Below are 23,569 nucleotides of genomic sequence, written 5' to 3'. Positions count from 1 at the left end.
ACAAAACAAAAAACCAAAAAAGAAACAGACCCTGGTGGGGGTGGGGTGAGGTGGCTCATGCCTGTAATCTCAGCACTTTGGGAGGCTGAGGTAGGTGGATCACTTGAGGCCAGGAGTTCAAGACCAGCCTGGGCAACATAGCAAGACCCTGTCTCAATTTAAAATCAAAAATATAAACGGACCCTGGAGAACTCTCTTGCTCTCTGCCATGTGAGGATACAAAGCAAAGTCAGCAGTTTGCAGCCAAGAAAAGAACCCTTGCCAACCCTGACCGTGCTGGCACCCTGATCCTGGACTTCCAGCCTCCAAAACTGTGAGAAATACATTTCTGTTGTTTACAAGCCACTCAGTGTATGGTATTTTGTTATAGCAACCAGAGCTGAGTAAGGCACTTCCCAAGTCTGCCCTCAGTGGTGTCACATCTTCAGCTTGAAGTCAATCATATTGGGAGTGCTAGCACCAGAGAAATTGGCTCAATATATTTTTTTTTTCAGAAAGCCAGTTATTAAACATTTATCAGATACCACTGCATTTCTTTATCATTCTCTCTCTCTGTTTATATTACTATATGTTTTAATGAGCCATTTGAAAATAAGGTACAAACATCATAATCCTTTACCCCTTAATACATAAGTGTGCATTTTCATAAGAGCATTCTTCTACATCAAAGTCAGGAAATTAACATTTATCCAATATTATTTAATCCACACACTTCTTCCAAAATGCCCTTTTTTCCCCCAATAATCTCCCTCTCTTTCTCTCTAGAATCAAGCAATCATTCCACCTCAGCCTCCGAAAGTGCTGGGATTACAGGCCTGAGCCAACTTGTCTGGCCCAGTGATGTTTTTTATAGATCCAGGATCCCATCCTGGGTCACCGATTGCATTTAGTTCTCCTGTTTCCTTTAGTGTGAAGCAGTTCCTCAGTGTTGTCCTGTCTTTCAGGACCTTGACATTTTTGAAGAGTACCCGTCAGTTTGTCTAATGTTTCCTCCTGATTTATGCGTTTTTCGGTGCAGGAATACCTCAAAAGTGATGCCGTTTGTGTTCTCCACTGCATTGTATCAGGAAGAATGTGATGTAAACTGTTTTCCCATCTGGCGATGTTAACTTCTGTCATTTGGCTAAGGTGGCGTCTGCCGGCCTCCTCCACTGTGAAGTTAATTGGTACGTGTTTTGTACTTACGAGTTAAGAAGTAATATTTTGAGACTCCTATTGTAGGGCAGAGCTTTCTCTTCTCTCCATGAATTTGTTTGTGTATGTATGTGTATCAGTGGGGAAATACTTATGGATTCCTATTTTATTCAGGGGTTCAAAATCCATACTGACGTCGAAATCCATTTGACTTGGCTCTTCTGTCCAATCTACTTTATTATTTTCTGTTGTAGGATATTGTAGGCTCTTCTTGTATTTTCCCTGCCCTAGCCTTGGACTCAACCATTTCTCCAAGGAGACTTCATTCCTTTTGCTGAAAATAGTACTAAAAACTAAGTTCTGGGACTTGGTGTGCCCATTGGTACTGGGGTGTTGTTGTTGCTAAGCCTTCAAACAAGACAGAGCTGGGAACGAGCTGCATGCACACACATCTATGTATCTGTCCACGTGTGTGCGTGCATTCCATCTCTCTACATACAGTAAAGCCCACGCGTTCACATTGATACCTCTCATCCCAGTCCACCTTAGACTTACTCTCACCCTCTGCTTTCCCCTTTCTGTATTTCCGTATTTCCCTTCACTGATACAGAAACCTGACTCTCAGCACACTTCGTGAATTTTTTTATTTGTACACCCTCCTCTGGTGTGTAACCAAACTCCTGGGCCTGTGGGGTGAAAGCTCATCCCCAGAGGTGTCCCTGCCCCATCCATTCCCATCCCGGTGCTGAAGGCCCTGGTAGAAATCTCAGTCCCCATGAAGAGGAAAAGAAAAGGAGAGGGAAAGAGGGAAGAAGGAGGAAAGACCAGTTAGAAAGCTTGGCTGCGACTAGTCTCCCTTCCTCATTCTCCTTCTCAAGCAAGATGGGCAAGGAAAGCTCTGCCTGGAATAAGGGGAAGGGGAGGAGAACATTACTCCTCTGAATTGTACTCTGAAACAATGCCCTAGGAGATCATCCAGCAGTTTCATTATAGTTCCTTTCAAATGAATGATTTTGAAGATGAATATTTAAAGAAAAAACAGCTTCTTCCCCTTTATTACAGAACTGATACATATACATTATTGAACGTTAAAAAATACAAAGAAGACATTTAGAAAATACAATTACCAACCATTTTCCCATCCAAAGGTAATCACTAAGCTTTTTGGTGTATCCTTCTCCCCGCCACCCAGCTCTTTCAGTTTGCAAAATTTCAAACCCACAGCAAAGCTGCATTGATAGTACAATGAATATCTGTCGACTAGTCACCTAGATTCACCAAGTGTTGTCATTTTGCTACATTTGACTTGTCTCTTTCTTTATATTAATATGTTTTATATTTTTCCACTTAGTCACTGGAAATTCAGTGGCAGACACTGTGGTAATTTATATCTAAAAAACTTCAGTATGTTTGCTGAGAACAAGAATATTCTCCTACATAGCCATAATACAAATGCCTCACTCTGAAAATGAAGCTGGGCACAGTGGCCCATGCCTGTACACCCAGCATTTGGGGAGGCCCAGGTGGGAGGATTGCTTGAGTGAGGAGTTTGAGACCAGCCTGGGTAACAAAGTGAGACCCCGTCTCCATAACAAATTTAAAATTAGCTGGGCATGGTGTTGTGTGCGGAGGTGGGAGGATCACTTGGGCCCAGGAGGTTGAGGCTGCACCCCAGCCTGGCCGACAGAGAGACTCTCTTGGGGGTAGGGGGTGTAGAACACTTCTCCAGTGATATCCTGTTCGTGTTTCATTTTCCCCAATTGTCAAACTAATGATGTCCTCGGTGCCATCATTGATGGTGTTAAATTTAATCACTTGGATGATCTGGTAGACGTCTCCATTGTAAAGTAAATTTCCATTTGTAAATTTCCCCTTTCAAATTTATAAGTAGTGTATAAGGTCACTGCTTTGAGACTGAAAATACCCTGTTCTCCAAAAGACTCTCACCAATAATTAGACTTCACCTCTAAAAGAAACCTTCCTGTTTCTTCTTTTTAAAAAGAAATTTGAGTATCAGCATGAACTCAAGGATTATGTTTTTATTCAGTGTGTTATCATCTCTCCTGTCATTATTCATCCTGATGTTCAAATTGTCCCACAATTGGTCAGTGAGGTCCCTTCAGCCTGGCTCCTCTACCCTTTTGCCATGTTGCCGTCACGTTTTGAGCGCTTATTTTACTTTACCACACACAATGCTCCAGGCTCACCTGGAAATTTTTGCCCCAGCCCCAGAAGCAGCTGTTTCTTCAACTTCATTTTAATGGGAAATGCTATTTAAAACTAGGATCTGAGCCTTACTTAGGTGAACTCGTTGCTTACGAAGTGTCATTGCGTCTGGACTTTTTTAGAGCTAGCAAACACATACAAAAAATATAAAACTATGCAAATTAACTGATCCCTCTAATGCAGTCACCAAAGCTTTCTCCCGTCTTTCTTCCACACTGGCTTCTTTCCCCCCGCCCACCGCAGGCAACCCCGGCTCTCAGCGACGTGGATGTCTTTGTACTCATTCGCTCAGTCCCACAATCCGCATATGAGTTTTGGACGTGTCTCCTTTCCTTGAAGAAAATCGCATTACACATACGCATCTACGTAGGCAAAGGTCCCCCTCTTTGTCCCCCTGGCTGACATTTTGGCTGGTGCACCTGCTCACTTCAGCCGGAGCAGGAGAGCAAAGCGCGGGCCTGGGATCCGGGGAGCCTCCCGGGCCAGTCCTGCGGCCACGAGGGCGCCTCACCACCAGTCCGGCGCGGGGTCCGTGGGCTCGTAGGGCTGCAGCCACGTGTCACTGTCGTTCTCTTCGGGGACGCGCGTCCCTCGAACCCGCAGCGGGCAGATGGTCAGGGGATCCGGACGTTCGCCGCCGTCGTGGGCCCGGGGCCTGAAGTAGGCACACAGCGCGCCCGAGAAGGTGTCGTGGAAGGTGAAGATGTGGGAGCCGTCGGACACGTTGAAGAAGGACAGCTGTCCCGCCTCGCAGTCCAGGAAGACGCCCAGGCGCCGCGGAGGCACGCGCAGGGGGAGCGCCACGCGGTGCGGGGCCAGGACGAAGTACTCGCAGCTGTTCCACAGCCCCAGCACCCAGTAGCCGGTCGCCGGGCTCAGGCGCACGGGCCCCGCGCGCGGCACCGCGGCCAGGCAGGCGCCCAGGAACCAGCGGCTGCGGCGGCCCACGTGCACCTCCCAGTAGTGGCGGCCCGCGGAGAACCGCTCCAGGCTCAGCGCGCACGTCTGCTCCGAGAACCGCTGCGGGTCGCTCGGCGCGGGGCCTGGCGGCGCCCGGCGGGAAGACACGCTCTTGCCATCCTCGGACACTTCCAGGCTGGGGTGCGCGGAGGCCGCATCCAGAGTCACGTCCACTGCGCAGAGCCTCAGCGTTAGTGCGCGCCCAGGACGGTCTGGGCCGGTCCGTCTCCTCCCCGAGACGGACAAACCTCTAGTTTCTCTTGGTGCAATAATCAGTGAAATGAACCCCTTACTCCGACCCTCGCCCCTGCAAACCCCCTCCCCGGGACTGAAGTGACATGTTGTAAGTCCCTCCTGCGTGTTTGATAGTGACAAGGAATCCTGCCCTTGCTTGAACTCCATACCAGAGATAACAAGGAAGCAGGCTGGCGGGAAGGGAGCCACGTCCCGGTCAAGGGGAAGGACCTATGGGCGGGTTCTAGTTCCTGCTGGTGGCACCACCCCGTGTGACCTTGACATAATCAGGAGAGCACTGAGCATCATTTTACAGAAGTTTTTGGATTTTTTTTTTTTTTACATCCAGTCCTTCAGAAAGTTTTAAAAAGGATTTTAAAAGGACCTTTGAGCTCATCTAGTGCAATGCCCCACATTTCAACACCCCATCCCATCTGACAGATGGGAACCTAGGGGACCCCTTCTGTCAGAGGATCCGGGAGGTTCCTTATAAACTCTGCACTCTCTCCTGCAAATAGCCCCGAGCCAGATGGAAACAAACGTAGTGTAACCCCGAGGAGCGACGTGTTTGGGAGCTCACGTGTGCGTGTGTGTGCACGTGCGTGTGCATGCAACCACGCGTGTGTGCCTACACATGCAGGCATATGTGTCATGTGGCGTGTTTGCAAGTGTGTGTGTGTCTGTGTGTGCAGGCCCCATACTCGGCTCCCAGAAAGCCCCAACCTCTAATCTCAGATCTCTCCACCTCCCTTCTGTTTAAAATGCAGCCAACCCAAAACAAATCAGTTTCCTGGCTTCAGTTACCTGCATATTTTTGGGCTGCTCTCCACTCTGAAACCAAACAGAGAAGGAGAAAAAAAGGTCAGAAATCTCAGTCAGTAACTCTGGAACCTTAGCAAAGGCTCCAGATGCATGAGGGATGCATGCAGCGAGAATGAACCCATTCCCACCATGACAATGGGCTTGAATTCAGACTGGTCTTGGGGTTCACCATGTATTTTCCTGAGAAATTTTAGATCCAGTAGAGGCCTGTGTCATTGATACCAGAGCTACATGCAGGCTGAAATTCTGCTGAAAAAAGCAGGAGAATGGAGCATGTAAGTGAAGAGACTCTATAGGCAGCCTGGATGCCCTGAGACACAGACGTGGAGCCTCAGACTCTGACTGGCCAGGCTGTGCCCAGGAGGACCAGCTGAGCCTGACAGATCCCGAAGATGCCCTCCAGATGTTCTGTCTTTTCGTGACATGCCTCCATTCTTAATGTGAATCAATCTGAGTGGATTTCTGTTGTGTTTTATCTTGTTTTGTTTTGCAACAAAGATATCCCCAAGTCACAAAAGCAAAAGCAACACAAGACATTCTCAGAGTTCCAGATATTTACAGCAAGGCTTTGTTGCCCCAGTTTTGTGTCAGGATAACTGGTGAAGCCTTAAACACAATAGCTCTTGTGTAGAATATCTCAATTCTACAAAGATGTTGATTTTCCCTAAGTTTATCTGTAAGTTCAAAGCAATCCTATGTAAAACTCCTTTTTGGATTTTTTGGGGAGATTTATGAATTTATCCTAAAGTTTATATTTTAAAAAAGTTCATTCACTTTAAAAAAGGAATTGGAAATGGAGAAGGAAAACTTGTACTTCCAGATACTACAAAAGCCATAGCAGTAAAAACAATGATGTAATAGGTGGCCACTGGACAAACTCATATAGAGACAGGAATCCAATGTGCATCAAAGGTGGATCCCCACATCAGTGGCGACCCTGGAATGGTGGAGTAAATGGCGTTGGTAAGCCCAACCCACTATATGGAAAAAAATCACAGGATTCTCACCCAACACCTCATAAAATGGCAAATTTTAGATGGATTAAAGATGCAAATATAAAGATAGTAGAAAGGTTTTTGTAGTTACAGAAAGAAAAAGAAATAGAAGAAAGTGTAAGAGAATATCTTTGTGACCTAAATGTGAGGAAGGTTTTCTTCAATGAAACTTCAAAAACACAAACCATAAGGTAGGTAAAAAGGTGATGGATTACATTTTATCAAAATTAATAATTCCTTTTCAGTAAGGGGAACTATGGACACAGCTAATGGCAGATGGCACAACAGAAGAAGGAATTCACAATGTTTACCTACAAAGGATTAATCTCTCTCTCTCTCTCTCTCTCTCTCTCTCTCTCTCTCTCACACACACACACACAGAGACATATAATATTCCTGTTAATAATAAAAGACAGCAATCCCAAAAGAAAAATGGGTCAATGATACGAACTGGCAGTTTTCAGTAGAGGAAGCTCCCGAACTAACTAGCATATATGGAGATGCTCAATCTTCTCAGCATTCACAGGTGTGCAAACCTAAAGAACCATGAGCCATCACTTATCCCCATTGACTGGCAAACTTAGAAAGCTGGCTCACATGAGATGTGGGCACATGGAATGTCCCTGCATGGCTGGTGGCAGGATGATGACGCTGCCTTCAGGGTATCCCAGTATCCCCTTACCCCATGGGACACACCCACCATGGGCCAGCAATCCCCCTCCTAGTTATAGACCCCAGAGAGATCTCCACACAGGGCCGTAAGGCAACGCGTTTGAGACTATGCATTCAGTGTTGTTGTGGAGTTAGAGGCAGCCTGGATACCTTCCCCAGGAGGGTGGCTGGCTAAAATGACACTCTGTGGTAAGGAGGAAAAACAGACTGAATACACATGAGTGGCAGCGATGGATATTAAAGCATCGTGAGCATGAGAAAAGCAAGGAACAGCACGGAACCATAAATGTCACTTACATGAACTAAGATGCATATGCATAAATCGATATTCACATTTTGCAAGAATATATACAAACTATATACATCAGACTATCTGTATTATGGGTGGATAGAGGAAGGTATACAGAGAAGTATTTACATGCACAGCAACACACTCATGCCAGAACCATGAGTCTGTCTTGGAGGATGGGCACCAGGAGTCAAGGTAACTCTGATATGTAACCAGGATTGGAACTAGTGGTTTGCAGCACACTTAGTCCTCAGGACGGAGTATAACCTCTACCCAGTGACATAGATTAACACATGCTGTGTGAGGCCGCGGAATGCAACCAGAATGAAGCCCGATAGGTTCATCAGGGTGAGTTGGACCGGGGTGCTCAGACATAAATGAGGAAGAGTCAGAGAGAGACGGATTCCACTCACCAGCCTGGCCTTCAGCCCGTCTCCAGTCTGAAGCAACCAAGGAAAAGCAGGAAATTAGCACATCAGTACCCCAAGCTTCCCCGCTCACACATCACATCTTGCACCCACCGCGTCCCCTCCCCTCCCCTCTCTCCCGCCACCCACACCACCAGCAGGGGTCCTGCCTGGGCATCATACCTGGTTGGGAGATGAGAAGATATATCGGGAGCCAGATGCAAAATGATGAATAAAGAGAAATAGTTCTAAGAGGGGTCACTTACCAAGCTCTTTCTGAAGCTTCTCTGCAGGCAGAACACACAAAGAAAACATCAGCCTGCAGATGGTGGAACCATCTTCCCAAGAGGCCACTGGGAAGAGCTTCCTCAGTCTTAAGCCATTGCTAATCATAGCCTCATTTTTTTTTTTTTTTTCCTGCAGCTTCATCTTTGCCCCTTCATTGCCCTCAAAAAGGAGTCCCACCTGCAGGACTCTTATGCCTCATCCTATCTTAGCTCAAAGGTAGAAATCTGCACAGGGCCTAGAAGGGGAACCAGATCTTAGTACTGACATGCCTCTTCCCAGGGTTCAGGTTGTTCATTCTGTCTGAAATCACAAGCTTCCTGGGGGCAGAGCTCCTACGTAAGTCCAGGCAATGAGCGCAGCCTATGTGAGCCTCAGGGTCACTTACTGGGTACATTATTTAAAGGACTGGAAGGACATCACACCCAATTATTTCCCCTGACCAAATACCGAGGACGCCAACATTTTGCTACTAAAAATGCATTCCTTTGATCTGTCCTCCCAGTGTCAAGCTCTTTCAAAGGTAAATGCTTCTGGTAGAGGCATTCGTACTATAGTGTTATGACTTACAATTCATACTATAGTGTTAACGACTTATTAGGGCTATTTTTTTTTCATTCCCCTTGAAGGACTAGGTAGACGTCAAGACAAGCTTCCCCAACCTTACAGTTTCATCTGAATCGCACCCCAACCCCAACACCACGATGGCCTTTTCCTCCATTCCCCCTCCCTTGGGTTCACTCTCTCTTCCTCTCTGCAGAGACACATTCCACAGTTTTACGTTTCTGAGTCCCTCTGGGGAGAAAAGTGAATCTGAGAAATTATTCCCATTTTGGTGCAAATTAAAGGTGTCACCCTTCCTAGTGCCATTTGCATTAAAAAAAGAAGGATATTTTAGGAAGATGAACCAGAGACAGTAAACGTTTTATGACGGAATTTTAACTGAATTGTCTAATTTGCAGGGGAGGAGCTGGCAGGGTCTGTCCGGAGGGTCTCAGGCAGCTGGACAGTGGCAGGCAGCCACCCTTTCAGCCCCTTAGCAAGAGAAGAGGTGGAGGCTCACAGGGATGGTCTAGAATTAGACAGTTGCCAGCCGACTCTGTCCAAAGGGAGCCTCTCCTCCCACTGCAGAGGCACAGGGGTCCACCCCACTGGCTGACAGGCAGCACTGTGGCCCCGCACCCAGAACTTACCCAGCTCTGCAGTGAGTTTCCCTAGAGAGAGAGAGAAAAAAAAAAAAAAGAAGAAAGACTCTCAGGTTGGGGAATGAAGCAGACAGAACAGGTGGATGAACACTGAGGCCACACCTCCGATGTGGCACTTCCACCCCCCGTGGTCTGGGGGCCCAGGCTGGGCTGGACAGTGAGGCTCCAGGCAGGGGATGGGGAAGTGCCCATGCTTGGCTCCCCTTCTCCATAGGAAGGTGCTAGTGTGAAAATAGAGGTCGGAGCCTTCCAAATTTACTATGCCCAGGGGAAGCGTTAAGCCCTGGACACTGCCTCACATACCACGGCTATTTGTTTGCTCTGGTGCCTGACCGCTGCTTCCTGACCTCGTGCTGAGGTGTCACCCATCAGCCCGACTCCCTGAGCTTCATGAAAACCTGGACGCAATGACGCTGGCACCTCCGTACGGTACAATGTTAAGCGAGCTCCGAGGGTGTAATCAACAGCAGCCAATCAGCCCTGCACCGCACGCTAACCTCTGCGTGGAAGATGCAACCGTTCAGCACCTCCGCTTTTGCCCGTATGAACAATCTTCCCTTTCCCCACCGAGGGCGCTGATCGCCGTTCCCGGGGGCCGCCCTGACACCTTGCGCTGGAACAAACCCTCGCCATGGGGTCCAGAGCCTTTGATTGACTGCACTGCGGGCGGGCACTTCGGGAGGTGGGTGCAGAGCGCCCGGTCCCCGCTCACCTTCTCTCTTCTGCGCCTCCTTCTTCAGCTTTTCTGAAGGGAAAACGGGAGGGGTGAGGCTGAGTGTACGTCCCCGGCTCTTTCCAGGCCCCGTTCCCGCGCCGCGTCCTGGGAGGAGGCGCCCCCGTGGCCCGGGGTCTGGGACCGGACGCCCCTCCCAGCCCCACTGCCCCCAGCACAGCCCGCTGGGCGGGCGGCCCCGCGCCGGTACCTTGGCATCGCCGCCGCAGCCGGAGGAAGCCCAGCGCCAGCGCCGCGAGGACCGCCAGCAGCGCCGCCAGGGCCCCGACCAAAGCGCCCTTCCACGGAGGGGCTCCGGGAGAAAACACGCCTGGAAAACACCCCCCGGGGCGGTCTCGATTCAAGCGCCACTGAACACCCAGACGCAAGCCCGGCCTGCCCGCTGCGCGCCGGAAAACCTCCCGAGGGACCTTCGGCCGGCGGCCGCGGGTGAAACGCGCGTGGAGGTGGGAGCCGAGCGCGATCCGCGGACGGGCCGGGGCGAGCTGCAGCGTGTGCGGGAGGGAACCGGCGCCCCAGCCCCGCTCGCGGCTTCTGCGGCCACGCGCTGCCCTCGCTCCGCTTCTTCCCACTCTTGCCCCACGCGGGAGGGTCCCGGGGCTTGGCAGGCGCTGGACGTCCAAGGAGCTCCCGCTCTGCGCCCGCGCTGTCTAGTCCACAGCTCGTCTCCTGCTTGTTTGCAGACATTCGGCTTCTACCTCGGTTCCTACCGCGCTTTTGGAAGCAGTGAGAACGAAACCACGCGCGCGTGGCCTGGCAGCTCCCACCTCCCTCCTGGCTCCCCAGGCGGGACCCGCCCCGAGGCCGGACCAGGCCGGGGGCAGCGCCCACAGCACCAGCCAGCGCAGAACACACTGGCCTTTCACAAACGCTGTGGCAGTTTAACAGAGTAACTTTCTGTGTCGTCTAATTATTAGAAAATGGTGCTTTGATCTCAGATCTTTAAAAAATATATATTTTTTATTGTAGTAAAATATACGGAACATTTCCCATCTTAACCGTTTTTAAGTGTACAGTTCAGGGGCGTAATTGTATTCACCGTGTCGTGCAACCATCCCCACCGCCCATCTCCGGAAGTTTCTTCATCTTTCAAAACTGAACCTCTGTACTTATTAAACAGTAGTTCCTCTTCCACCCCCCAGCCCCTGGCGCCCTCCATATACTCTCTCCACCCCTGTGGACTTGACTTCTCCAGGTAATCCCACATCAGCGGAATCAGACAGCATTTGTTCTTTTGTGTCTGGCTTATAAGTGACATTAATGGGCTTTGGCTTTTAATTTTGTTTTTCTAGCAGTGCATTTTTATTGTATGGTACAAGAACACTGGGTCACAATGGATTGGTCCTCACAACAGATGGTGTGTGAAGCAATCGCCTGGGGTCAAGAGCACGGGCTCAGGCCCGACTGTCTCTCTGACCTGTGACCCTCCGCCTCGACCCTCTGGCTTCCTGGCTGTTTCCCTCTCAGGCCCCTGGCTTTGCCCTTCCCACCACCTTCCCAAAGGTATCCATGTGAATCATGCCCTCTGTAAAGGGGTCCGTGCATGCAAACATTTACCCATCTAAAAATTTATATATAAACTTAAGTTTCATAATCAATATAAATAATATAAATTAAGATTTATATTAAAAGCTACAAAGAAAATATTGGGTTTTTCCTGGTGCAAAAAGAGAGACACTTTCCTCTTCCCCTCTCTTAGTTCATTTTCCTTAGAAAATGTATCAATTCTTTCTTTACAACCCAAGAATATTTTTCCTAAGGGCGGCGTATTTGAAATGCAAACATAAAAGGGAGAGCACTGCCATGGAGATCCCTGTCTCATGGGAGTTTAGCTTAGCTGCATGGCTCCAACTCGTAACTACAGGCTTGCCGTAGACATATCACATGCTTTGTTTTTCCTTTGGTTAAAGACAGTTGGCTCACACAGATGGCCATCCCAGTTCCCAGGAGATTTAGAACCGTGTGTGATAAGTGGTTTGCCAAGTCCTCCTACTTGCAGACAAGTTATCATTTATCTAGAGAACATGTATGCATTGGCTTGTATCTGACCGACTATATCAAAGGGTGAGATTTCTTTTCTGTTATAATAAAATAGCTATTGATTTGGACTCTGTGAAAAATGGCCCATAGATTGGGTTTGTCCTGAAAATGTAAAACAATTAGAACCATGAACTTGAAACCTTTTGGTGGCTGCCTCGTAATAAGACTTTAACCATGACCCTGCCTTCAGCTCGCTGCCTAAACACCCACTTCTCGGATGTGCCTCATCTGTCAGAGGTAGACACACAGCTAGTCCTCTTAAGTATTACCAAATTCCCCTGTTCTGGGGCTTTCCAACTTTGAATTCCAGTAACATGGTACAAGAGAGCTTGCTTCTCCGTAGCTCCATCAACAGCCCGTGGAAGAGCTTTTGAAATTTTGCGTCTGACAGTTAAAAAAATTGCATTTAACATAGCTTTGATTTGCCTTTCTCTCACTAAGTGTAAGTCCCCACTACTTTTGGCCTGCTTCATTTTTCTCTACAGCACCTACCACCTTCTTTTTTTTTTTTTTTTTTTTTTTGAGACAGAGTCTCACTCTGTCGCCCAGATCTCGGCTCACTGCAACCTCTGCCCCTCAGGTTCAAGCGATTTTCCTGCTTCAGCCTCCCAAGTAGCTGGGATTACAGGCGCCTGCCACCACGCCCAGCTAATTTTTGTATTTTCAGTAGAGATGGGGTTTCACCATCTTGGCCAGGCTGGTCTTGAACTCCTGACCTCGTGATCCACCCACCTTGACCTCCCAAAGTGCTGGGATTATAGGTGTGAGCCACTGCGCTCGGCTGCACCTACCACCTTCTAACGTGATGTGACAGGATGCACTTCTTTTGCTTATTGTCTGTATCTCCCACTGGCATGGGGACCTGAGGGCAGGGACTGGGGTCACATTGCGGAAACTCAATAAATACTGTTTGGGAGATAGCATGACGAATCTATTGGCTCCCATGATGGCCTCTGATGAGTAGAGTTTTGGGTTTTAGTGTATGGCCTTAGGCACAGAAAGGTGGGCTCTCTGGGGCCTCCCTCATTGACTGTTTGGGGTCTCAGCAGTGTTCTTAGTGTGTTCCTAATATCCAGGTTACTGACTTTTCAGGTGTCAAGGCCAACACACCCTATACGCAGACAGGCGCAATACCATTGTGTCTTTATAGACTGCCTTTGGGCCAATGTGTATGTAGACGTGAGGACTAGGAAGACGGGTGTGAGCTGACAACCACTGACCTGCTATCTGGACCACGAACTCTTTCTTCTGGTTCAAGAGGAGATTCTGGATGGAGAGGGACACATTGCTGAAGGCTTCCTCTCGGACAACCACAGATGTTTCCAGACTGAACAGGCCCTGGGCATCCCAGACAATGGCTTCAAACTCTGGAGACAGGCACTGTCCCTGGTGGTCTCTCCACTGAGCCTTAGGCTTGGGGTACCAGCCACTGGATCTCAGCCTCAGTTGAATGCCTCCTTCCTTGAAGCCCTCAAGGGAGAGGTGAGGGTCTGAGCCCAGCCCTGGCGGAGGCAGGAAGAGTGGGAAAGATCAGGGTCCTTCCGAGAAATCACGTCTAAAGTTCATGCCACTGTTCACCATTTGTAGTCACCATAAAGCATCATGAAGTGTGGCTGCTATTAAGACACGTGTGGGCTTGCAGCTCCCCACCCATGGACTGGAAATGACAGTCTAAATTAGTGGTAGCATGTGGGGACAGTGATACCCCTGAGGGACATTTGGAAATGCTGGAAATGACTCTAAATCAGTGGTAGCATGTGGGGACAATAATACCCCTCAGGGACATTTGGAAATGTGAAGGGGGTCATTGGGTGGGGAAGGGCTCCTGGCATTTAATCATATCAGGTAAGGGCCCGTTTCCTAGAATGAAGAATAGCACCACCCTAAATTCTAATACATTCGAGTTGTGACTCTTCTCTTTTTCTTGAATCCCTCCAGAGCTCCAGTGCCTGCGTCATACACACTCCTTTATCTCTCCATCCTTGTGGAACTAGCATTATATTTTGAGTATGCAAAACATTAATGTGGTTTAAATGCCAATGCTGTATAGAAATGTATATCAGGAAAAAAACTCCATCCTTTCCGTGTCATCACACCTCACCCTAGGTAACCAATTTCATTAATTTCTTGTTTATCCTTCCTATGTTCCTTTTGGCAATGTTTCTCCTTCTTTCTTACGCATGCAAGTATGTATTATTGAACCTTGCATTTTAATTTTCTCTCTTAACAATACTAGAAATCACTCTGCATCCATTCAGAGACCACCTTATCATTGTTTCAGATGCATAATACATAATGTAGATTACTCCATTGGGTGGATAGAGCATACTCAGCTTTCATACTTGGACATTTAGGTGGTTTCCACTATTTTGCAATTGTTTCTAAAAAGCTTTACAAAGATTAAACTCATACATATGCTTTTTCATATTGGAGGTGTCGGAGGTGGCGTAAGTTCCTGGAGGTGGGATTGCTGTGTCAGAGGGTAGACACACAGCTAGTCCTCTTAAGTATTACCAAATTCCCCTGTCCTGGAGCTTTCCAACCTTGAATTCCACTAACATGGTACAAGAGAGCTTGCTTCTCCATAGCTCCATCAACAGCACGTGGAAGAGCTTTTGAAATTTTGTTAGTCTGACAGTTAAAAATAAATTGCATTTTGACGTAGCTTTGATTTGCCTTTCTCTCCCTATGAGTAACTTTGTTACTCATAATGTATTATATATAACATATAACATTTTAATATTTTATATATTTATAAATTTTATAATTTATAAATATATAATATATAATATGATATATATAAATAAATACATGATATATTATATATAAATATATATGATATATAACATATATCATATATATATATATTTTTTGAGACACAGTTGTCGCCCAGGCTGGAGTGCAGTGGCAAGTGAAGCTCACTGCCCCCAGATCCTTCCACCTCGCCCCCCTGAGTAGCTGGGACTACAGGCATGCACCACCACACCTGGCTAAGAGATGGGGTCTCCCTTTGTTGCCCGGGCTGGTCTCGAACTCTGGGGCTCGAGTGACCTGCTTGCCTCGGTCTCCCAAAGTGTTGGGATTAAGCCTGAGCTTAAGGCTTGAGCCACTGTGCCCAGCCTTTTCATATGTTTAAGGGCTGTTTGTGTATGTTTTGGTGAACTGTTTGTTTTGTTTGTTCATTTGAGAAGGGACCTATCCATCAGCTTTTATGTTTTTTAAAAATTACCAACATTCTTCCATTCTCTGTGACTCTACCTCTACTCGGGCAAAGCACTTGCATCTCCCTCTCCCCTGCAGGGCGTTAGGTCAGTCCACGCACCTGCTACCTCCAGTTCCCAGAGAGCTTCGCCAGAGAAGTTGTTGGAGAGGAAGCGGCAGCCATATGTGCCCTCGTCGGAGGGGACGATGCTGTGAAGCTGCAGGATCACACTGCCGTAGGCGATGTAGTCCTTGACCAACTTGGTCCTGTTTCGGAACGCCTCCATCTGTCTGCCAGGGAGCTCCTGCTGCTCCTGGTACAGGTGCACCACGTCTGAGGTGTGGCTCCGGAACCAGCGGATCTCCATGTGCTGGGCATCCAGCTGTGGCCATAGGTGGCACGGGAACTCCACCTCCTCCCCGACGAGGGCCAGGACGGGATACTCGGGGCCTAGCACCTTGACCTCTAGGATGACAAGTCAGAACAGGCAAAAGCAACCCTCATCCAATTAAAAAAAAGTTATCGCACCCCTTTATAACTGAGGAATCTACAGCAAGCCATGCAAACAAGAAAGGTAAGATCCTCTGCAGGACAACTGGCCCCGATCCTTGAACAAGTAATTTTTACGAAAAAACGTGAGTGCACAATTAAACACACAGGTGACATCACAACCAGATTTGTGGTGCTAAGCTGGTAACTGGTTTCATCCAACCAGGTACAAATGTTATTTTGTGGACAATTATGTAAATATGATGAAAGCATGAAGTGAAATGGAATCTTTGATCAAAAAAGCAAGTTTCAAAATAATCTGTACAACATTATCTTAAGTAAAAAACATATATATTTGCATAAATGTGCAGAGAAAAATATCTGAAAGGAGACACCAAATTGCTGATGATGGTAATTTCTGCTTGATGAGAATATATATTTTCTTATTTTTGCTTGCCTGATTTTCTGAGTTTAAAAAATAATTCACATGTACAGGTTCTACAAAGGGTATCAAAAATCATCTACGAGGGTTCCCTGCTCCTCAGGTTTTCTTATCAAAAGGTCAACCAAATCCTTCTGTTGAGACTTATTTGTTGGGCTCTTTCATTTGATCACCCTCCTCTTTGAAGGCTTCTTCATGGGGCCTCTCTGCTCCCTCCGGTCTGGTCTGTTGTCTGCAGTTCCCATGAGAGTTGCTGCTCCTGCGCTGGTCTTCCGCATGCACGGATCCCTGCCGCCCCACAGGCACTCACTCTTCTCTCTGGCCTCTGTACCTCTCCTCTCCTTTCTTTCCAAGTTCAGCTGAAAGCATCCCGAAGCTCTCCCGTCATGGACCCCCCTGTCCTGCACTTGGCCCACAGGAAATGGAGGGACCTTGCTTTGTTCACACTATTTGAGGCTCCTCATTGGCGGCTGGGTGAATATCCAATACCCTTCCGACAAGTTTCCCTCTCCAGGTTCTCTCCGGCTGTCCCTCCACACACCGATGTCTGGCTGTTTCCCTGGGCACACCCTGCCTCAGCTTATCCCCTACCTGTCATCTTCCTGGAGAATGTGCATCCTGCAAGCCTCTGCTCAAACTATATTCCCTCTCTATGGCTCTCCTCAGCTTTCCGGGAACAAATCATTACTCTTAGCTGTGCTCCCAAAGTCTCTCTCTCTCTCTCCCTCTCTCTCTCTCTCTTTCTCTCAGCCATGGTCACATAAATGGACAGCCATTTCTGCCACATCCACACCCCTCCCTTGACTACAGACTGCTGAAGACCTGGGCTATGCCGCGGTCACCCCAGTATTCCTGGTTTCCAGCCCAGGAAATTAGGAAATCACCTTTGAATTATTAGTTTACACTCTCTGTTGGCTACATCGTTCATGAGAGAAGCTTTGCAAGGGGTAAAGTTAAAAACGTGTATCAATGGGCTCAGCACAAACACAGGCCGATGAGTTTCCTGGCACCCTCTTGCTCGGCTCCCTGCTGTGCCCGTGGATTTCGGAGGCTGGGAAGTGTGCAAGGGCGGTGGGAGCTGGAGAGATAGTGGAGGAACACTGCAGGCTGGATAATGCCCAGGGCTGGTGTTTCTTTAACAACCAGGATTGAAGACCTTTTTGTATTTTAGCATCTGGCATGCCCTGGTACTGTTCTAAGATCTTATCCCTGGGGAGCACCTGGCAGGAGGGGTGGCGTTCATGTCCTGGCTGGCTGGGCTACAGATCACACACAATACCTGAGTTCAGCTCCCCGGGCTGAAGGAGGAGGAGGTGCATGAGGAAGACTAGACTTCTGGTCAGAGATGCTGGCTTCAAGGAGTCCAGGGAGACTGGGAAATCCACCATCTCTCTTCAGCAGTGGGGGCCACCTGGAGAGGGACAAAGGGATGCTGGAGCGACGTGCAGAGGTGGGGGGAGCTGGAACTCACTCCATCAGACCCGAAGCCAGTTGTGACCTCAGTTATTTTTGTCTTGCTCTCAAATTCCTGACAAGCCTCAGTGCTTGACTTCTTTAGCTGGATGTGAGAGCTGCTTCTAATTTTTCCAGGGGACACTGTTAATGGCATCCCTGGCCTTGCTCAGGTTCACAGAGCTGCAAGGGGACAAGGCTGAAGGGTCCCAGAGGAAGCAGCTTCTGTGCTGCTTATTGTTTAGAGCCAGGAACAGAGTCACACAATGTGTAGGGGCTCAGTGCCCCCCCACTTTTCTGGGCTCAGTGACTTTGCTCGAACAAAGGGCAGTCTCTGAAGATCTCAGATGCATTTTCGTTCTCCCTGCCTCACCGCCACCAACCCAACCTTCCACCCACTTCCCTTTGGTCCGGAACATTGGGTCCACAAAACACAGGAACAAACCCAGAGTTCTGCTCTCTCGGAAGTGGAGTGCATGCGGGTGGCTGCCTGCCAGCCCCAACGACATCCTGGGACACTTTCCTCCAGGCCTGGGACCTTGAGTTGTGCCTTCAGGAGGCCAGCTGGTAACTGTCTCTGTCGAGAGCGTCTTCGGGGCCACAGTGATGGAGTCATCCCATCTAGCCACCCCTTCCTCATCTGTGACCCAGGAGGCCCAGACCCAGCCCAGACAAGGGCTGCCCCCTCACTCCTGATGCTCTGCTCCCTTGGGCGCCACTAATGACTCAAGCCCAGCGAGTGTGTTGCAGTCAGTGAGTGTGGAGACACACAAAACTCTCCATATTTCTCTTGCATTTAGTTGTGCAAGATTTTAGGCAGATTTTTAATTGGCTGGACCTAAATCTCTGCCTGAACCATGGAAGAGACCAGTGCCCACTCCCACGGGTTGCTGGGAGCTCTTGAAATCAAAGTCAGCACCCCCCTTCCCCTCTGCCTTGCAAACGTCCACACTGTCTTCGTCCTGGGACTGCACCCCTTGTCTTTCACTGCATCACAGTGCCCTTGCTGGGGAAGGCCGCGGTGGGCTCCTCTGTCCAGCCCTCTCTGTCTCCCCGTCTGCCCCCACGGCTTGGCTTTTCTTCTGAGACCTTGGCATGGCAGGTGTTTCTGGTGTCCTGTGGCCGCAGGACACGGGCCACGCTGTCAGCAACGCCACCAGCAGGTGTGAAGGATGGACTCTCAAAGCTGCTGGCCGTGCAGTGGCCGAAGGATCAGAGGGGTGTGCAGGGTGAGTTAATGAGGTGGTGGAGGCTTCCCAGGGACCCTTAGGCTGAGAGGGACCCGGGTAGGCAGGAATACAAGGGAAGAGGGGTGGCCCGTGAGGCTCATGGGCTGATGGCCCTGTCTCCTAGAGCTGAAATTGAGGGGACAAACAGAGGACAGTTTGGGACAGCTCCAGGTGTGTTTCAAGAAGGTCTCAAGGACAGGAGGTCCCCTGGATCGGGGCCATGTTGACAGCTCTCAGTTATTGGAATCCGATTCACACAATGACATGGGAGAGGCCTTGGGCAGGGTCCAGGCTCTGGCTGGACAGTCCGGACTCTCACCCTCTGCGGCTACTGGTGGGAGCGTCTCTGTGAGAGGTGGGGAAGAGGGTTCTAGCAAAGGGGTCTACACTGGTTGTGCACCTTCTCACCCTCTCTTCTGTTCCCTTCTCTTTTCCTGTATGCTTCAGTCTTTTCTTCTGGATTCTAGACACAGGTTAGAGCCCCATGACAGCAAAGCCAGGAGGGGCATGTCAGTGTCCAACTAGTGCCTTCCAAAACCAAGCGGGGCTCAGAGTGTGTTTGTGCATCCATCTGGGTGGGCTGGGTTCTGGGGAATTAGTCGAGGTTGTGTTAGGTTGTGACACAGGTCCCCTCATAAGGTGGTAATGGGGCGCGAGACAGATCCCACAGCTGGCCTCCTCACAGAAGGAACACTCGTTCTAATTGCCTGGGCTGGGGGCAGGCTGCCACCTCCCAGGGACAGGGGATTGGGGCAGGATGTTCCAGAACCGTGGGAGTGCTAGAGGGACCTCCGTTCTCTGTTGTGAGACACCCGTGTGATTTCCATCATGGATGCCTCAGAGGAGGAGGATTGTAGACAGACAGACAGACACACACACACACACACACACGTGCTCACAGTAATAAAAACAAACATGCACTGGGTACTTCCTATCAGGCACTTATCTATACCTCAAGTATTATTAGTATTTGTATTATTATTATTACTAATAGGTCCAAATTATAGCTGAGGAAACGGAGGCCCGGAAGCTGAGTGACTTGCTCCGGCCCACAGTGGGTGAGTGGTGGAGGGGGTTCCACCCCCCCTGTCCGGTTCCAGAGCCTCGCTCTATGCTTCTCAAATTCAGATTCCTCACCAGCTGTGTCGTGTGTCTGGGTACACCCTTCAGTCACTCCTGTGACCCAAAACATGACGTCTGAGGAACCAGCTGGCCACAGACCAAACACTCACCCTAACCTGCCATCACACAGAGGCACTGAAGCAGCGACCGGCTCCCAGGGTGCCAGCCACAAAACCAGCCACCAACCAACCAACCAACCAACTAATGAATAAAAACTTTAAAATCCCACTGCCAGATAAAACAACTTAAAACTAGGGTCTCCCTAAGACTTTGTCAAGAGCATCTTCTCAGCCAGGAGGGACATGTACCTGGTCCCTTGGCTCCCAACACTCAAGGGTATCATCTTGAAAGCCTTTAGTCAGAGACAGATGGTCTGGCAAGTTCCTGAAGGAAAAAATCAGCGACTACTGAACAGCACCCTCCTCCCCGTTTGCTGCCGCGAGTCCGCCCCTTCTGACCTCACTCTCCAGTTAAGGATCGAGGGTGTTCAATCCGTAGTTGAAGTTCAAGTCCCCTCCTTGAAGGAAACACTTTCCACTCTCTGCTATTTTGATTACAGTGTAAATTGATTTCAGGTTCTGTTCCTGGTGAGGTTTTGCCTGGGGAAGGAGTAAGCGACTGGACACGTCGGATATTTGGGGAAGATTGAAACTCGGTGTGCGTGAGGACCGCCAAGGGATCCTCCAGCTGCAGCTGAGCTCTGCTGGCGCGCACCTGCTCCTCGTCCTCCCAGGAGCCTCGGGCTGCTCCCTCCGGAAGGCACAGGGAGAAATAAGTGTCCTGGGAAATGTCACCGCCTGCACCCAGCAAAAGCCCATTTCTTTCTTCTCCTTCTCTTTTTATTTTTTTCTTCTTGCTCTCTCACTGCCCCCAGCCCACCCCATTCCTGTTCTCTCCTCCTGCACCTGCAATTCCTAAACAACTCTGACGTTATTTTGATTTCCAGTCCCTCAGTCTTGAGTCTGTCTTTAAAGATGAGTAGTTTTTGCTTTGCTACTGTTATTTTTTTAGATAATTTATTGTTAAATGAAGAATTTTAAAGCAAAATGCAGTGGGACAGATGTCAAAGGCAAGTTGAAAACATAATTTCTGTCGAGTACTATTCTGGATTTCCTAAGATTAGGCACAAGAAAAGCGTCGAATGAAAGGTACTTACTCAAGCTAAGTCTTTTTAAAAGGTCTGTGTTTGAAAGGAAAACAACTTTTCACTAAAAATATAAATCATTCTTATTACATGAAAACCATAATTTAAGAGACTGAGAAAAAAGCTTTTTGATTCACAAATAAGCGGCATCTCCCTAATACACTTAGGAATGTTTGTTTTTAATCAGTGACTCTTAAAAGTCACTGCTTCCACCTGACAAACTCATGCGAATCACTATGGATTGATGTCCTCCGATCCACCCTGAAGTGTCCCATTTTTCTCTACACACATCCTTTTCTGCAACTTTCAGCAAAGCAAGATTGGAGAAAAAGAGCATTAGAAGGAACCTCAGCCGATTCCCTAGTGAACAACTTAACAAAATAAAACCTGCTTTTCCGTTTGCATTACACATTCACAATCTCTCACTCTTACTATACTGGTGTATTTCAGATTCTGTCCACACATATAATTATTTGCCTGAACTTAACACTGTCTTCCTGACAAAAAGGTAAATCTCCCAAGGACATCTCCGAACCTGGCAGTGTCCAAAGGCCACGTCCTCCCACAGAACTGCCTTGCCTGCCGTGCAACTGTTGGTGTTGCCCTGAGCGGTCCCAGGGTCTCCATGGGGCGGAGCAAAACCTTGGGGATTTCCCTAACATAATTTTAAGACTACGTTTAACACTTACGTGACCACATTATGAAACCCAGCAGGAAAATCCATTTTTGTTAATAAATGCCATGTCACTTGCTCTCCCAAACACAGGAGGCATTTTTTGCCCTGCATGTGTGTGAGGCGACTATGGGGTCCCAGAGCGGAAAACTTCTCTAGTAATAAAGTATAGAAATTATCCCTGAAAGTATAGTCTTTGCTTTGCTACTTCTGTAAGCTGTGGAACTGGTGAATTTTGCCTGTCTCCTATCCTCCACTCCCCCAGCTGCAAGTCCCCAGGTGTCAGTGGGGCCTTGGTCCTCTCCCACTGGCCTCCCTGGCACCCCTGCAATGCCCTTGCCCCCGGCAGACCCCAGCCAGTGCCCACTGCCTGCACTGGTTCGATTTCAACAGGTCCACAGGAGGATTTCCACCCTCTTAGTCTCTACGGAAGATGGACTGCCCCAAGAAGGGAACTGCCATGAGGCTTGAAATCCTTTTCATCTGGTGAGGGGCAATGGGATGTATCAGGATCCTGCCTCCTGAGATGGGGCCTACCTAAACGGGCGCCAACATCTCCTCTTGGCCACACTCGGAACATCCCATGCTGCAGCCAAGCTCGTATAATAAAATGCTGCCACTAATTGTACGTCCTCCCAAAGCCTCCCACCTTCATTTTCTGATTGCCGTTTCTGAAAAGTGGAGGTGTAGGCAGCTGTTGAGAATGAGCCACTTACCTGTCAGGTAGCAGCAAAAGGTCTGCAATGGCAGATGAGTCCCGGTGATCTCACCTCCTCTGCAAAGGGTGATGATCGCTGTGAAGTGTCTTGGTCCTAGATGCTAAGATTCCGTAGACGTGGACTGGCAGCTGAGCTCCAGAGGCCAGGACATGTGTGAGAATTATTTATCCATCTTCCTCCCAGAGATATATGCTGTTTGCTCTGCCCTTTGCTATGAAAACCAAGGTGGATAGAACAAAACAAGGAAGTCGTCACATCCTGTCTCTGAGAAAAATCTCGAATTCTCATGTAAAATATCTCTCCAGGGTCACAGAAGGAGGGGAAAGGTATCTGAGAGCTTTGTAGAGAGTGACGGCTGCAGAGGCTCAAAGTGGGGAGAAAAGGCCCCAGCTGGGTGCAGCGTCTTTGTGCTGGTGAAGCTGGGACTCCTGGGAGGCAGGGGGCAGTCTCCGAACGTGAAAGAGAGTCGACTGCAGTCTCCACTAACTAAGCATGAGGAAGGGGCTGACGCCCAGTTTTTAACCCACCATAACCTTCTCCTCAGGGCGAGGTCAGTAAGGAGTAACTCCTGGGGGCATTGCTGTTAGTGCAGCCTGCAAAACCTGTTCGCGTGCAGCTCGGAAATGCAGGGGGTGCTGGACTGGGATTTCTCCAGTGGAGCAGAGCTCAAGAAAGAAGCAGCAAGCACTACCCCACCCCAGCCCACCCCATCTTACTGTAGGCCATGGTGCGACTTGGGCATAAGTGGACTGAGGCACTAGCCACCCAGCTGCAGCCCACATTGACATCCCCTCCAGGGAACGGGCCAGAGCTGAGGCACGAGCCGCTCAAACACATGCAATATTGTGGTAAACTGAGGACCAGAGAGACGGATGTGAAAATCAGGAGGATTGTTTATTTTAGGTACACACCGGCTCGGTGGACTCACGTCCAAAAAGCTGAGCCCTAAACAAAGACAGGGTGGGGTGTTTGTAAGTGGACTTACGATAAACAAAACAAAAGCAGTTAATCATATGATAGGTCACATAATCTATAGCACAGCATAACTTGTGGCCTTGCATAGCCGGTGGCCTTGTAGCTGCATTGAAAGAAAAA

At 48.9% G+C, this 23,569-nt stretch overlaps 1 protein-coding gene and 2 long non-coding RNA genes across 3 annotated transcripts; 2 read left to right on the top strand and 1 right to left on the bottom strand.

Annotated features, from left to right (window-relative positions):
• The first annotated feature begins 557 nt into the window (after positions 1-557).
• On the top strand, positions 558-5,835 carry LOC141407116 (uncharacterized). The gene is made up of 2 exons (XR_012414479.1): positions 558-1,166; positions 3,604-5,835. It is a non-coding gene; the product is annotated as an uncharacterized lncRNA (long non-coding RNA).
• Positions 2,161-22,677, bottom strand: LOC102137522 (butyrophilin-like protein 9). The gene is given in 12 exon segments (XM_065547176.1): positions 2,161-4,556; positions 4,559-4,579; positions 5,359-5,385; positions 7,746-7,772; positions 8,006-8,026; positions 9,218-9,238; positions 9,942-9,974; positions 10,153-10,272; positions 13,223-13,504; positions 15,325-15,669; positions 17,415-17,546; positions 22,472-22,677. Coding segments are annotated over 11 exon segments (1,695 nt in total). The 5' UTR covers positions 17,524-17,546; positions 22,472-22,677; the 3' UTR covers positions 2,161-3,867.
• Positions 15,304-21,943, top strand: LOC123574097 (uncharacterized). The gene is made up of 2 exons (XR_006698992.3): positions 15,304-15,778; positions 20,514-21,943. It is a non-coding gene; the product is annotated as an uncharacterized lncRNA (long non-coding RNA).
• Positions 22,678-23,569: the final 892 nt, after the last annotated feature.

Source organism: Macaca fascicularis, chromosome 6 (genome assembly GCF_037993035.2).
Source record: "Macaca fascicularis isolate 582-1 chromosome 6, T2T-MFA8v1.1".
Classification (NCBI taxonomy): domain Eukaryota; kingdom Metazoa; phylum Chordata; class Mammalia; order Primates; family Cercopithecidae; genus Macaca; species Macaca fascicularis.
Note: the sequence above shows the minus strand (reverse complement) of the source record. Positions and strands in the feature narration are given on the sequence as shown.